The sequence below is a fragment of the Lutjanus erythropterus genome, chromosome 13, assembly GCF_056507025.1.
Source record: "Lutjanus erythropterus isolate fLutEry1 chromosome 13, fLutEry1.hap2, whole genome shotgun sequence".
In the NCBI taxonomy this organism is placed as follows: domain Eukaryota; kingdom Metazoa; phylum Chordata; class Actinopteri; order Lutjaniformes; family Lutjanidae; genus Lutjanus; species Lutjanus erythropterus.
The window spans coordinates 2539256-2553440 of record NC_139329.1 but is presented as its reverse complement, the minus strand read 5'-3'; the positions used below and the strand labels follow the sequence as shown (position 1 = coordinate 2553440).

General features: G+C 38.9%; 3 protein-coding genes across 4 annotated transcripts; 1 reads left to right on the top strand and 2 right to left on the bottom strand.

The window, feature by feature from the left end:
• Positions 1 to 4590: 4590 nt before the first annotated feature.
• LOC146316002 (uncharacterized) lies at positions 4591 to 5735 on the bottom strand. Of its 2 annotated transcripts, XM_084734669.1 has the most exons (5): positions 5672 to 5735; positions 5516 to 5584; positions 5385 to 5443; positions 4741 to 5275; positions 4591 to 4661 (listed from the first exon to the last, which is right to left on the bottom strand). In XM_084734669.1, the coding sequence occupies exons 2-4, from the start codon at positions 5518 to 5520 to the stop codon at positions 4752 to 4754; spliced, it is 588 nt and encodes a 195-aa protein (XP_084590795.1). In that variant the 5' UTR covers positions 5521 to 5584; positions 5672 to 5735; the 3' UTR covers positions 4591 to 4661; positions 4741 to 4751. The 2 variants fall into 2 exon arrangements, with proteins under 2 accessions (XP_084590795.1, XP_084590794.1); XM_084734668.1 differs by having other exon boundaries at positions 4591 to 5275.
• Positions 5736 to 6513: 778 nt separating this feature from the next.
• On the top strand, positions 6514 to 7402 carry LOC146316001 (uncharacterized). The gene is made up of 3 exons (XM_084734794.1): positions 6514 to 6626; positions 6699 to 6757; positions 6867 to 7402. Exons 1-3 carry the CDS (start codon positions 6622 to 6624, stop codon positions 7388 to 7390), a joined length of 588 nt encoding a protein of 195 aa, XP_084590920.1. The 5' UTR covers positions 6514 to 6621; the 3' UTR covers positions 7391 to 7402.
• A 3972-nt stretch (positions 7403 to 11374) lies between these two features.
• Positions 11375 to 12301, bottom strand: LOC146316000 (uncharacterized). Its single transcript, XM_084734561.1, has 3 exons — positions 12240 to 12301; positions 12111 to 12169; positions 11375 to 12002 (listed from the first exon to the last, which is right to left on the bottom strand). The coding sequence occupies exons 1-3, from the start codon at positions 12242 to 12244 to the stop codon at positions 11479 to 11481; spliced, it is 588 nt and encodes a 195-aa protein (XP_084590687.1). The 5' UTR covers positions 12245 to 12301; the 3' UTR covers positions 11375 to 11478.
• Positions 12302 to 14185: the final 1884 nt, after the last annotated feature.

The window sequence follows — 14185 nt, the reverse complement described above, 5'->3', positions numbered from 1 at the left end:
TCAAGTCCAAGTACCTGACTTGTAGTTGTCCTTACTTTTTGAGTAGCCCATTTAAATACTTTTTTTAAACACATTGAGGTAGTATTCCAACATATGTTTAACATACTATCTGAAACTCTAATATCAACCTCCTCTAAAGACTCTGTTCATACTGTTAGTTTTGTTTGGTTTGTCATTGTTCTGTTTTTACATTTCATCTTGTATGGCATCCAGTACAATATGTATTTGTTTGAAAAGTTTGCATTTATATGTAAAATAAAGGTATATTTAGAGTATAAAATATGATTGAAAGTGCAAAAATAATATATAAATAGTAACCTATATGTATGATGTTGAGTTCACTTATAGAAAAATTATAAGTATACTTGTACCATAGCAACTATGACACTAGTAGTTTACTGAGAGTATACTTGAAAGTACACTTAGATAAACTAAAAAGTGGGCTATAAGTATGTAACTAGTAAACTCACATTATACTTTTAGATCCACCTGTGGTATAGTTGTAGTACAGCAAGATGTAAACTATTTGCCTACTTAAAGTTTACTACTCTTATATTTTAAGTATATTTTTATAAACTAAAAAGTAGGCCAGTTTAGTCCCAAGAAGTATGAAAGTAGTACACTTATAGATATACTACTAATACACTGATATTAGTATACTTACTGTAAAAACTGTACTTGGGAAATATACTTGAACTTTACCTGAGTATACTCAATGAAACGAACTTGAAGTATACTTCTTTTTGTTAGGGGTACTGTAAAACAACTGTTACTGTTAAGATTTGTGTTATCAATTCAACACATTTACATGGCAACAAGGCAACAAGGAACACAGTCTGTGGATTTGATTTTTATTTGATAATTGTTTCTGAGAACCTGAGAAAAACACGTACGGGACTTGATGCCCATCAGTTTCTTTCTGTCATGGGAAAAGACACCAGGATTACGCCAACGAAGCAATATCTCATGATAAAAGAGATACTCATACTCCTTATACTTATACTCCAACTGTAAGAAATTGTGGGGCAGCTGAGGTGTGTCCAACAGAGGACGCTCCACCACAATTAGACAATGATCCAATAAACTTACAGGAAGTGGTGTGTGTGTGTGTGTGTCAGAAAATCAGGAGATCCAGCTTGGTGAACATCTGCGTGATCTCATGTAGCATGAATAAGGGAGATTTAAAGGGACAGTTCACCCCCAAATCATAATGACATATTTTCCCACTTACCTGCAGAGCTACTTATCCATCTAGGTATTTTCAGTGTGTGTTGCAGGGTTCTGAAGATAATGGCTGAATAGATGTCTGCCTTCTCTCCAATTAGAGCAGTTTCATGTGGAAACTATTTTCTTTCTACCCTCTGCCAACTGTGTCACTGCACAAAAGGAAGCATGCATCTACGATAGGCTTGTGCTCATAACAGTGCAGGATGTGACCATTAATGGTATCCTCCCCTGCTGAGCCATAACATCTCATCCTACATTAAACTGCTCACAAGGTGTGGATTATCTGGAATAGCTGGGTCATGATTCTTTGACATTGCTGTTGAATTTCTCAAATGTACTGTTTTGCACTGGTGGACAGTAGTGAAGTACATTTACTTGAGTTCTGTACTTAAGTACATTTTTTGAGTATCTGTCCCTGACTTGAGTATTTTTTTTTTTTTTTTTCTGACTTTCACTCCACTACATTTCAAAGACAAATATTGTACTTTTGACTCCACTACATTTCTAGGAAGGTTGTTGTTACTTTTCGACTAAGCTTTGAAGTCAGCTGTCAGGTGTTTTTTCTTTTCTAAAATACAATTGGTCACATGCTATGTTCCTCACAGAAAGAAACCAATCACAGTAGCTCCTCTCAAATGGGACTGATGTAAAAGCAGAAATAAGTCCAGGCGCACTAACAAGCACAAGCAAGCTCTCCCTCTGTCATTCAAACAAAAAGCGGTAATGGTGACAGCAGGAGAAAGACCAAATTAAATCTCAAGATGTTATTATAATTATTAATTATTCCAGGTAACTTTTAAAGTTGGATGTGAAAAATACCACATAATTCATGTATATACTGCCTCTGAAGACAGAAAGAAATCTCAGTTATTTAACAGACTTGGAGAACTCCTTACAGTCGGCTTCAATCTAACTTTATGTGATTTTAATACATCAATACAATCAGAAATTGACAACAGCTGTCCTTTTTGTTTTTGATTGCATTTCTATGCTGAAGTTTTTATATGTGTTTCTATAGACTTTGTGTAGCAGAGTGGTTCTACAAGCAAGTCAGTGCATCATTAGATGGTTTCAGAGAGTTACAAGCTTCTGTAAATGCATCATGAAAACAATACAGCATGTATTGATATTAGAAAATGTACTTTGTAATTTGTACTTTTGAATACTTAAGTATTTTTAAAAACATTTACTTTTGAATACTTAAGTAGTTTTAAAAGCAAGAACTCTAGTACTTTAACTTAAGTAAAATTTTGACTGAACAACTTTCACTTGTAGTTGAGTAATATTTGACCAGGAGTATCTATACTTCAATTCAAGTACTGGGGTTCAGTACTTTATTCACCACTGCTGTTTTGTACTTCTAGCATGACAAGCTGAGTGCCATCTTTCTTAGCGAGTAACCATAATTACATCAGTGGAATAGAGTAAAATCTGTTTGAAAGACTGCATCACCCACAAGTCCTCATGCAAGAGAAACAAAACAGGGACCCACTCAAATTGTGCTAAAGTGCTACTATAGAAATTAGTGGATGAAGCTTCTGAGCCTGAAGTGTGAATCCAAAGCAGAAGTGCCTTAAACCTGCATTCTAATGCCCAGCAGGGGGCAGCGCTGATGGTTATAGAAAGTCCAAATATGAGCCTATCATATGATTTATGACAGTTTTCTACTGAGTTTATGGTTAGTCATTTCAATTCTTTTAAACATCGTGATGTTCATTTAAATTATGGTTCCATTTAGACAATATACAAGATGCTGCAGTCACACATGCAAAATCATATCATGTGGAGTTCAACTTTAATTGAAATTGCAGCCTCAACCATTTGGAAAGGTGTGTCTCATTCACCTTGGCAAGTGATGGCCACTGCCCTTTATTTGTGTATGTGACTACATCGTAAAGCAAAGTATGTGTCAATAACAAAGGCAGCAGTCAGTGGGTCAAAATGCCATAACAGGCTATTTTATTACAACAAGGATCACTATCAATTATCAGAGGGTAAAAAAGTAAAATATCTCGCTGCAAGAGGGTTTGCACACCAATTAGACTGATGCACTGAAAGTAGGCCATCAGCAAATAAACAATACCAAAACTGCAAATGAAACTAGATAAGCAATATACTCCACCTCCTAAAACTTTATATTGCTTATTTGGATTCTGTTTATAAAGTACAATGTAAACAGCAACCAGCACTTCACCTGTAAATTTAACAATCTACACACAGACAATGCTTGATATTAGACACTCACAACACCACTACCACCATTCCTGGACTGTTAGGACCCTTTACAAAAAAAAGAGAGCCCATGTATGGAGGGGTGATCTGAGAAGCATGAGTGAAGCTGACACTCTTGTACTTTATGGGCCTCTTAACTCAGATGTTCTCATCCTGATTGGCCAATTGCACCTGGATCCTCATATCCCCCTGCTACATATGCCCTAGGGCAGTGTTTCCCAACCCTGGTCCTCAAGGACCCCTGCCCTACATGTTTTAGACGTTTCCCTGCTCCAACACACTTGATTCAAATGATCAGGGCCCTGTTTCCCAGAGCCTTTGTAGCACTACCTGCACCGTAAGTTGTATTTTAAGGTCTCCTGGGCCATTTCCCAGAGTTGGGAGACCTTAAGATACAACTTACAATGCACGTACTGCTACAAAGGCTCTGGGAAATGGGGCCCTTGTTATCAGGCTTCCAGAGGCTCGATGACGAGCTGATCATTTGAATCAGGTGTGTTGGAGCAGGGAAACATCTAAAACATGCAGGGCAGTGGGGCGGGATTGAGAAACACTGCTTTAGAGTGTGGCTACTTTATGATTGCCACCAACCACAGCAGGACCTTGGGTTCTCAATCAGGTGAAAGTGTATTATTCAGAGGCTGTCCACTGTGTGCTGTGATTTATGCACAACACACAATTCCAAACTCTGGCCTTAAAACAAAAAAAAAAGAAAAAAAAAAAAGACACTGCAAACCAATGAGTGAAGTCATGTAGGTTCATACAACTTCTGTTTCCTACCATCACCAAGGTGACAGAGCAGCAGCCCAAATCATAGTACAGTTGCACATTCAGCAACACAGGATAGCAATCGGACAATGCACAAAATAGTCCAGCTGTGTATTCTAGTGCTCATAAGTAGGCATGCTAAACTGGGGTGACACTTAAAAGTAGAAATTGTAACACATGCACCATGGCTAAAACTGTGGCATGACAATGCCAGGTGGAGCTCAATTCAAAATTATGCATGAATTTCTCCAAACAATGATCTTGCTCAAATCATGCAATTTGTTACATCCAGCAGGATTAAAGTCTTAAAAATTTCAAAATGTTGCACCAGAATTTCAGAATAAACTGCTAGAGACAAGACTATTAAAGGCATTGTGAAACATTTTTATTGAATCTGTCAGTATCCAGCATCAAGTCATCTGGAACATTGAGCTCTGCAAATTAAAGACATGAGTAAGTCAGTAAGCAGCCAGAATATGGGCAATATCAGCCATTGAGTGAACTCACTCTCACCACAGAGATCTTTAGAAGCCTCCTTTGGTTGGAGCTTTAGGAGCACTTTGCTGTGTGGAGACTTTGCTGATGGAGCCTGATACTGGCATGGCAGGGTAAACAGGTGGTCCTAGCAAGTAGCGGGTTTGAGCAAACAGCGATCTTCCTCGTTGGTAGTTTGAACGAGAGCTGAAGGCGTACACTGGCTCCAGATCAGACACGTCACTGAAGACCGGCTGAGGGTTTTCGTCAGGGGAAACGTAGCTGGTAGCAGATCCAGAGCTCCTGTCCTCATCTTGAGGGGCCGAGACAAACCCGTAGGAGCCGTAGCCAGCACTATAGCTGCCACCCGGAGCACTGCCGTCATACTGAGAAGCTGCATAAGCAACCCCATACTCACTGACATCTTTAGGAGCAGGAAGCTGAGAGCTTGGGTGGGGTAGACTTGGTAGAGAGGAGCTGCTGCCTGGGTCAGAACTCACTGTTCCACTGTACCAGTACCCAGAAGAAGATGGCTGCTGCACGAAGGTTGAAGGAGCACTGTTTGATCCAGAGCCTGAAGACAAATATTATTCAGTTAGAGCCTGCATTCATTTAAGGCAGCAGTTTGCAGTAGAATTACAGCTTAAACTAGTGATTTTAAATTTGGATTAAATATATCCTACCCTTTGGCACAGGACTGCAGATGATGCTTCCAATCAGCAGACATGAAATCCACAACATCCTGAAGATACATAGATATTTAGATTTAGATCACTGGATTTTTAAACTCCATCGAAGATAGTAATTTACTCACCTCATTCTGCTGCACTCAAGCGGGTCAAATCCAGATAGTTAAAGTTGACTGGGACCTGTCCTCAAGAGACTGCACAAATACAAAACAGCACATTGAGATCAGCAAAGATGATGCACACAAGAAGTCAAACAAAACATCTCATACCAGCTGACAAACCTGCAGCTTTCCTCAACAGGAGTCTCTCCGTGATGTCTTCATGAGCCAAGAGCTGCTTTTAAATGCTCCTCAATGCTCAAGGAACTGATTGCAGAGTAGTAACAGCTGGTGGTGAATTAAGGGCACCAGGGAGAGGTTCATTAACCTCCTTGCTATGAAAGAGACAATGAACTAATGTTCAAAACGAGAATTTTGAAGGCTGTCTTTACCAGGGGCCTGTGCTATGAAGCAGGATTTGTGTTTAGTAAGGTAACTTTCAGGATTAACTCTGAGTGTTGAGTCCTGTGAAGGTGGTGCATTGCCATGTAAATTAACGTTCTAAGACTAATTTGCTCCAGTGCAAGTTATGTTCCACTTGGGGCAACTCCATCTACTCTGACTTCATGAAGAGGATGTTGTTATATGTCACACAAGAATGGCAGCTCCCATGGATGCAAAACCTGCTCTGCATGTGAACTGGTGTCAAAATATTGTATGTTGCCAATGTTAAGTGCTGTGAAATAAAATACATAAATGACTTGGAATGACATCTGTTGCCTTGTTTCATCTGAGGAATCAAGGTTAAATTGTTTTAAATCTTTCCACCAATAGAACTCAGTTGATGAGTTTCAAAGGCAAACCATGTTAGTTCATTGTCTCTTTCATAGCAAGGAGGTTAATGAACCTCTCCCTGGTGCCCTTAATTCACCACCAGCTGTTACTACTCTGCAATCAGTTCCTTGAGCATTGAGGAGCATTTAAAAGCAGCTCTTGGCTCATGAAGACATCACGGAGAGACTCCTGTTGAGGAAAGCTGCAGGTTTGACAGCTGGTATGAGATGTTTTGTTTGACTTCTTGTGTGCATCATCTTTGCTGACCTCAATGTGCTGTTTTGTATTTGTGCAGTCTCTTGAGGACAGGTCTCAGTCAACTTTAACTATTTGGATTTGACCCGCTTGAGTGCAGCAGAATGAGGTGAGCAAATTACTATCTACGATGGAGTTTAAAAATCCAGTGATCTAAATCTAAATATCTATGTATCTTCAGGATGTTGTGGATTTCATGTCTGCTGATTGGAAGCATCATCTGCAGCCCTGTGCCAAAGGGTAGGATATATTTAATCCAAATTTAAAATCGCTAGTTTAAGCTGTAATTTTACTGCAAACTGCTGCCTTAAATGAATGCAGGCTCTAACTGAATAATATTTGTCTTCAGGCTCTGGATCAAACAGTGCTCCTTCAACCTTCGTGCAGCAGCCATCTTCTTCTGGGTACTGGTACAGTGGAACAGTGAGTTCTGACCCAGGCAGCAGCTCCTCTCTACCAAGTCTACCCCACCCAAGCTCTCAGCTTCCTGCTCCTAAAGATGTCAGTGAGTATGGGGTTGCTTATGCAGCTTCTCAGTATGACGGCAGTGCTCCGGGTGGCAGCTATAGTGCTGGCTACGGCTCCTACGGGTTTGTCTCGGCCCCTCAAGATGAGGACTGGAGCTCTGGATCTGCTACCAGCTACGTTTCCCCTGATGAAAACCCTCAGCCGGTCTTCAGTGACGTGTCTGATCTGGAGCCAGTGTACGCCTTCAGCTCTCGTTCAAACTACCAACGAGGAAGATCGCTGTTTGCTCAAACCCGCTACTTGCTAGGACCACCTGTTTACCCTGCCATGCCAGTATCAGGCTCCATCAGCAAAGTCTCCACACAGCAAAGTGCTCCTAAAGCTCCAACCAAAGGAGGCTTCTAAAGATCTCTGTGGTGAGACGGAGTTCATTCAATATCTGACCAATATCTTCTGTCTGCACAGTGACTTACTCTTGTCCTACCTTGCAGGTCTCAGTGTTCCAGATGACTCATTGACTGTCAATGACAAGATTACAATAAATTCTTGCTTCATGCATGCTGTGACTGGTGTGTGAATTGTGGCTCATGTATTCCTTCTGGTGAAATGAAATCAAAGACAGGATGTCTGTTGCATGCCAAACATTGCTCAGCTGAGTTTTTCAAAATGCTGGAAAAATAAGATCCTGTGGAATGACAGATTATGTTCTCCTGCTTTGTCTATAAGTATCTCCATTTTTAAACACTGGAAAAATGGGAGTGCCTACTGTACAGATTTGGAAAAATTTGACTGAAGGTGTGGAAGTGACTAATTACAAATACTCACATTACTTTACTTAAGTAGTTTTGGGGGTATTTGAGCAGATTTTTGGGTGTCTACTTATACTTAAGTACACAAAGCATGCTGTAACTTTAGTCTTTATCATAGTTGAGTATGGAGTACAATTTGAATTGATATCCAAACCTTTCATCTGCACTTTAGTAGCCAGTCAGGTGATCTAATTGCAAATGGACCAATGACATACAAAGGAAAAATAAAATGTTGCTGCAGCACATTTATAGTAAGGCAATTGATTTATTCAATTAATTGCTGTTTAAATTTTTACCAATAATGTACTCATGTCTATTTAATCAATAGACATGGCAGTTATTGCATCTCATTTGTTTGGTTTTTGTCCGGATCTCCTTGTTGAATAAGGAAAACTAAAGATAAAAGGCATCCTAACTATTGTGAGGTATGTGTGTTTGAATGTTGAGGACAGTGGGTGAGTTGGAATGAGAAGTATGAGTTGCATGTCATATAAATGAATTTGATGTTTTGTGTATGTTAATGTACTGATGTTTTATTCTGTTTGATACCATTCAAGCACAGGATATGCTATGGGATACATATGTGTTTAACTTTGTGGTGGAATGATTAAGTAAAACCTCATGGTGTAAAGCATGAAATTAAAGATTATAAAAAAAAAAAAAAGAGCAAAGAAAAAAGCCATGTATTTGGGTCAATGGATGGGATGGATGGATGGAACGGTTTGTTTGCCATGGGTTTATAAAGGGATAGTTCACCCAGAAATTAAAATTCAATCATTATCTACTCACCCTCATGCCGATTTAGGGTCAGGTTTATTTTGTCAGTCTGCAAAACGCTGCTGGAGTTTCACAGGAAGTGTTTTTTTTTGTTTGTTTTTTTGTTTTTTTAAATATAAGATCTGCACTGAAACCTGTTTAATTCTTTGGGTGATGTTTCTGTCTTGAGATTATTTGTACACATTGTAAAGTCAAATCATTTATTTTAAAAGACCAAATTTATAAAATACTAAAAATAATTTAAAAATGTTAATGATAAAAAAAATAGTCTAATTTTAACCCTGTAATAAGATACAACTATGGAACTGAAGAAAATACTATAACCAATTACTTTTCACGAACACATCAGCACTTAAATGTACATAAGAGTGCTTGAGTGTTGGATTCTTTTCTTACCTAAACAAATTCCACATAAGAAACATCTATGAGTGCCAGAATCTTCATGAAAACTCTAAGTGGGTTTTATGAAGAAATTTTTTCTTAAAAATTAATGTTGTACATGAAACATGGTCACTGTTAAGTGCAATCCTAAGACATTTCCATTCTAAACAAGTGTGTTGTGATCCAAAGTAACTACAGTACTTGTTATACTATTATATTACTTTTTGTACCTTCTTGGTAGCCTTGTTGCATTCCATCACCATATATTGTCTCTTGAGGATCCACAAAATAATACTTCCACCTGCTCACCATCATCTTCCATTTAGCTTTTTAGCCGCTGTGACCTGCCCTGACCTGCTGCATGTACATGTCATAAAGGGATAGTTCACCCAAAAATGAAAATTCAGTCTTTATCTATTCATCTTCAAGCAGATTCAATGTCAGGTTTTTTAGTCCACAAAACACTGCTGGAAGATCACAGGAAAACGGAATTGAATGGTGACCAGTTTTCAAATGCAAAAACTCGAAACATATCATGTTTTGTTCTCCATGTTTTCTAAATCTTCACTGTAGAGCCTTAGCTTGGTCACATTCACATGAGCACGTTCACTGTCTGAACTGTGTGTGGTGTGACGGTGTGCAAACAAGTAGGGGAGAATTCTATTTTTTTGCTTGTTTGTTTTCTCTGTTTGAAAACTGCTAAAAAAAAACTAAACCCAACCTTCAATCAGCATAACGGTGATAATGACTGAATTTTCATTTTTGGATGAACTATCCCTTTAAGATAGCTTTCTGAGGTCAAAAAGTAACTCAGTTACTTGGATTAGTAACTAATAATTACTGTTTTGAAAATTGCATTCCCTTACACTAGCTGTTACCGGTTTAGTAGTATTATAGTAATATATTACGGTATATACATGAGTAATACATTAGTGCAACACTGGTTATGATGTATTAGGGAAAATTAAGGAGGCTACACAAGACACATACGTGGCAAAAGTGCTGCATGTAGCTAGTAAAGTAGAATTACTGCCTCGTGGTTGTATGTCTTCACCAACTAGTCAAGTTAGTTTAAATCCATGTCTGTCCAGACCTTTTGGGATATAAACTGTCACTTCATTTTATCTTGTTGGCAAATTGTGTGAAACTTTCATGAATTCTTGAGTTATAGCCAAAACTGTGTTTTGTAATTTCAGTGACCTTTGACCAATTTGTCAGCAGGTCATCCCTGATTCCAAGTGGACATGTGCACCAAGTTTGAAGCAATTCCAAAGACTCACTTTGTTATTGCACTCTTCTTGTGGCCCACTTGCTGTTCATCAGGTGTGGAAAAGAGATCTTGGTGATGTTGGTTTGCCGTCTTGGACCATACATCCACAAATCTATTCACTTTATACATTGACTATACTCCCTTTTTACATATGTACTGGAAGCATCCTGTGGTTGCCACTTTTTGGAAAGAGGTATCTTCTACCCTATCAGATTTACTGGATGTGCATATACTTGTTGTCCCAAGCTGCTAGTTTTTAATTATACATAACTGGCTATGTCTCCATCCAAAATATGTTGTGTTTTCAGGCCTCAGAGCAGCAAAAAAAGATGTTAGCTCTAAGATGGAACTTGTCATGTTCATGAGATGGGACAGGCAGACAAACCAAACATAAGCCTTTGGATTGTATGTTTCTGCAATTCATTAGGTCTGGACTGCCCTTTGAACAAATCCATGCAAACAGAATAAACCGACTTTTCCTCAAATATTAAAGGTTCATGATCTAGTATGAAGCACATTTTTCAAACATGAAGGTCTGATGCACTCATGTGGTCAGCTGAGAAAAGTATTAATGCTTTTTTAAACGCAGGAAAAGCAAACAGGTTGGCTTCCTATTAACATTATAAAGCTGATTTTTCAAAAGGCCATTTATACTTAACTTCAGTCTATAATGCCCCACAACAACTTTGTTCAAAATCATGTTTCCTTGTGCCACTCATGTTTCATATCTGAACAGTTATTAATTTGGTATGAATAGAAGGATCAGGTTCTGAAACCTCACCTGCTCATTTTCTGAACAGACCTTTCAGATCTGGAAAAGGCCTTTGTTGACCCTGTCAGAAGAGGCAACTAGAGAATCTAGTTGTTTATTGTGAGCAGCAGAGGTGACACAAATCCTCTGGTCATGTTCCATGAATAGTTTTTTAAAACACTTTGATATGAAACACCTCACAATGTGTAGAAATTTGATGTCAAGTTATCCAAGTGTACAAATTCTTGCAATGATCAAGTTTGTGCAGCCTGTGCTGCCTCAACCCACTTAGTCACATGACCCAAATTATTGTTAGTCATGCAGCGTCTCAGTTGAATGACACCCAAGTCTTCGAGTCAGAACTTTAAAGCCAGTTTATTTGTATCAGATTATGCAGCAGCACTGAGTCATCTGGGAAATTCAGCCCTGCAAGGTAGAGACATGCAAGTGACTGAGCAGACAATATGGGAGATACTGAGTGAACTCACTCTCACCACAGAGATCTTTAGAAGCCTCCTTTGGTTGGAGCTTTAGGAGCACTTTGCTGTGAGGAGACTTTGCTGATGGAGCCTGATACTGGCATGGCAGGGTAAACAGGTGGTCCTGGGATGTAGCGGGTTTGAGCAAACAGCGATCTTCCTCGTTGGTAGCTTGAACGAGAGCTGAAGGCGTACACTGGCTCCAGATCAGACACGTCACTGAAGACCGGCTGAGGGTTTTCGTCAGGGGAAACGTAGCTGGTAGCAGATCCAGAGCTCCTGTCCTCATCTTGAGGGGCCGAGACAAACCCGTAGGAGCCGTAGCCAGCACTATAGCTGCCACCCGGAGCACTGCCGTCATACTGAGAAGCTGCATAAGCAACCCCATACTCACTGACATCTTTAGGAGCAGGAAGCTGAGAGCTTGGGTGGGGTAGACTTGGTAGAGAGGAGCTGCTGCCTGGGTCAGAACTCACTGTTCCACTGTACCAGTACCCAGAAGAAGATGGCTGCTGCACGAAGGTTGAAGGAGCACTGTTTGATCCAGAGCCTGAAGACATATTCTTCAGTTAGAGCCTGCATTCATTTAAGGCAGCAAGTTTGCAGTAGAATTACAGCTTAAACTAGCGATTTTAAATTTGGGTTAAATATATCCTACCCTTTGGCACAGGGCTGCAGATGATGCTTCCAATCAGCAGACATGAAATCCACAACATCCTGCAGACATGACCTCTTTTAGAATATGTTCTGAAATACCAATTTTAAGCCACATCAATCATCTACTTACATCATCTTGGTTGAGTAAATGGATAATTCAGGATATGTCCACTCTGATTTCACCCCAAGAAGCTGCCAAAGAAAAGCACAGAAAAAAGTAATCCTGTCAGTAATAAGTATTACAAGTTAAAAAGAACACCAGCCAAACAAAAGCACATCATACCTGCAACTGGAGCAAAGTGTGTCCTTCTCAACAGCCTCTCTGCAGTGTCTTCCTCAGCCTCAGAGCTTCTTTTAAATGAGTCTCCAGGCTGTGGTGATTGATGGCTGAGTAGAAACAGCTGAGGAAACCTGAGGTGCGTTCAGCATGAAAGACGTTTTGCAACGTTCCTTCTGGTCAACCAGGCTTTTTCCCCCTCGACAACTATAAAAATATTTGTTTCTGTGTGGTAAATGTCATGGGGATATCATTAATAAAACACTGATATGATGATAAATACATTAACATTGAACAGACAGGTGTGGACTTGAGTGACCTGTGTTTTATCTGGAAAATTCTATCAGAAGAATTGAAAGATGCAGCAGATGGTGCAGTTTGTTCATCAATCAGTGAGAATAGGGACAAATCATGTCCTGCAAAAAAAAAAAAAAAAAAAAAAAAAAAAAAAAAAAAAATTGCAAAAATACATTTCTAAACTTCCACTGTGTCAGAAAATACCTTTGTCCCAGACAAGAACTCACAACTTCAGACAATTAAAAATATGTTAAAAGCCTTTTGAATCTAATAATTATAATTAGAATAGTCTTTGTTTTAAAATGCATTTTTAAGAAAATGTTGGCCCTTTAAAGCTGTGACTGGGATTTCCATCAACTCAGTCAGATTTTTACAAAATATGATTGAATAAAAAATAGGGTTAGTTATACCGTTAGGACTCCTGTCTCACTTCTTGGTTTAAAGAAGGCAGAAATACTGCTCATACACTGGGAGACTTTATATCTATCTATCTATCTATCTATCTATCTATCTATCTATCTATCTATCTCTCTCTCTCTCTCTCTCTATATATATATATATATATATATATATATATATATATATATATATATATATATTAATAAGAATTACACTTTAATTTAAAATGTGTAATTTTGATTAGCATTAAGAGAACTCTCAGCAACTTTAAAAAATAAAATGACTGCTCACTATGACAATATTGTGAAATGAAGAAATGTTACTGACTCTGTTAGACATCAAATGAAAGAGTGTGAACTTTTAAAATATATTTTCCAACATATTTTCCAAGCATAATCATTGAAATTGGTTGAGAACGTTAGCTTCCCTAGTTACGTGTATTTGTTCAAAGGCCTCCCCAGTCCCATATGGCAGCAACTGTGACATATCGCAGCAACAGGCTGCAGTAGTCAATGCCATGTCCACTATCCTGTATATACTGTATATGTACATGGAGGCCACTCCCTCTGTATATATAAAGGGTTCATTGTAAGGTGACAAAAACACCATAATTCTTATTTTCAGGTGATTCTACACTAATGAAAACATACTTATTATATTCCATTTTTTGCCATATTCTGACAATAAATCCCCCTAAATTTTACACACTGGACCTTTAAAGTTTCTGCCTTAAGAAATATAATTTGCCAAGTGACTTATGCAAGACCAGTAGTGCACTTTTTTCCACCTATGAATTATATAACTTTTTACACTGCAGATATTTCACTCATAGTGGTGCAAGAATTGAGCTTGCATGATAGTTCATCATCCAGAAGCTGTCAGAGCAGCTTCAGTGTGGATGTAAACTCTGCTGGCTGCTCTGTATAACCTGCACCATGTGAAAAGTGTCATGATCGCATTCTAGCTCCACTCTTATATCAGAGGAGCATGACACTGCTCCCGTGTCGGCGCTCCTTACCACAGCTCTCAGCCTTTCGCCAATCAACCAATGGAAGCTCTTCAGTTTTGTAATTCATGTTGACGTTACACCGTCTGGCCAATCA

Coding starts and splice junctions, on each gene's coding strand:
- LOC146316001 (XM_084734794.1), top strand. Junction 6,758..6,866: donor CTGCAGCCCTGTGCCAAAGG/GTAGGATATATT, acceptor ATTTGTCTTCAG/GCTCTGGATCAAACAGTGCT.
- LOC146316002 (XM_084734668.1), bottom strand. Junction 5,276..5,384: donor CTGCAGTCCTGTGCCAAAGG/GTAGGATATATT, acceptor ATTTGTCTTCAG/GCTCTGGATCAAACAGTGCT.
- LOC146316000 (XM_084734561.1), bottom strand. Junction 12,003..12,110: donor CTGCAGCCCTGTGCCAAAGG/GTAGGATATATT, acceptor ATATGTCTTCAG/GCTCTGGATCAAACAGTGCT.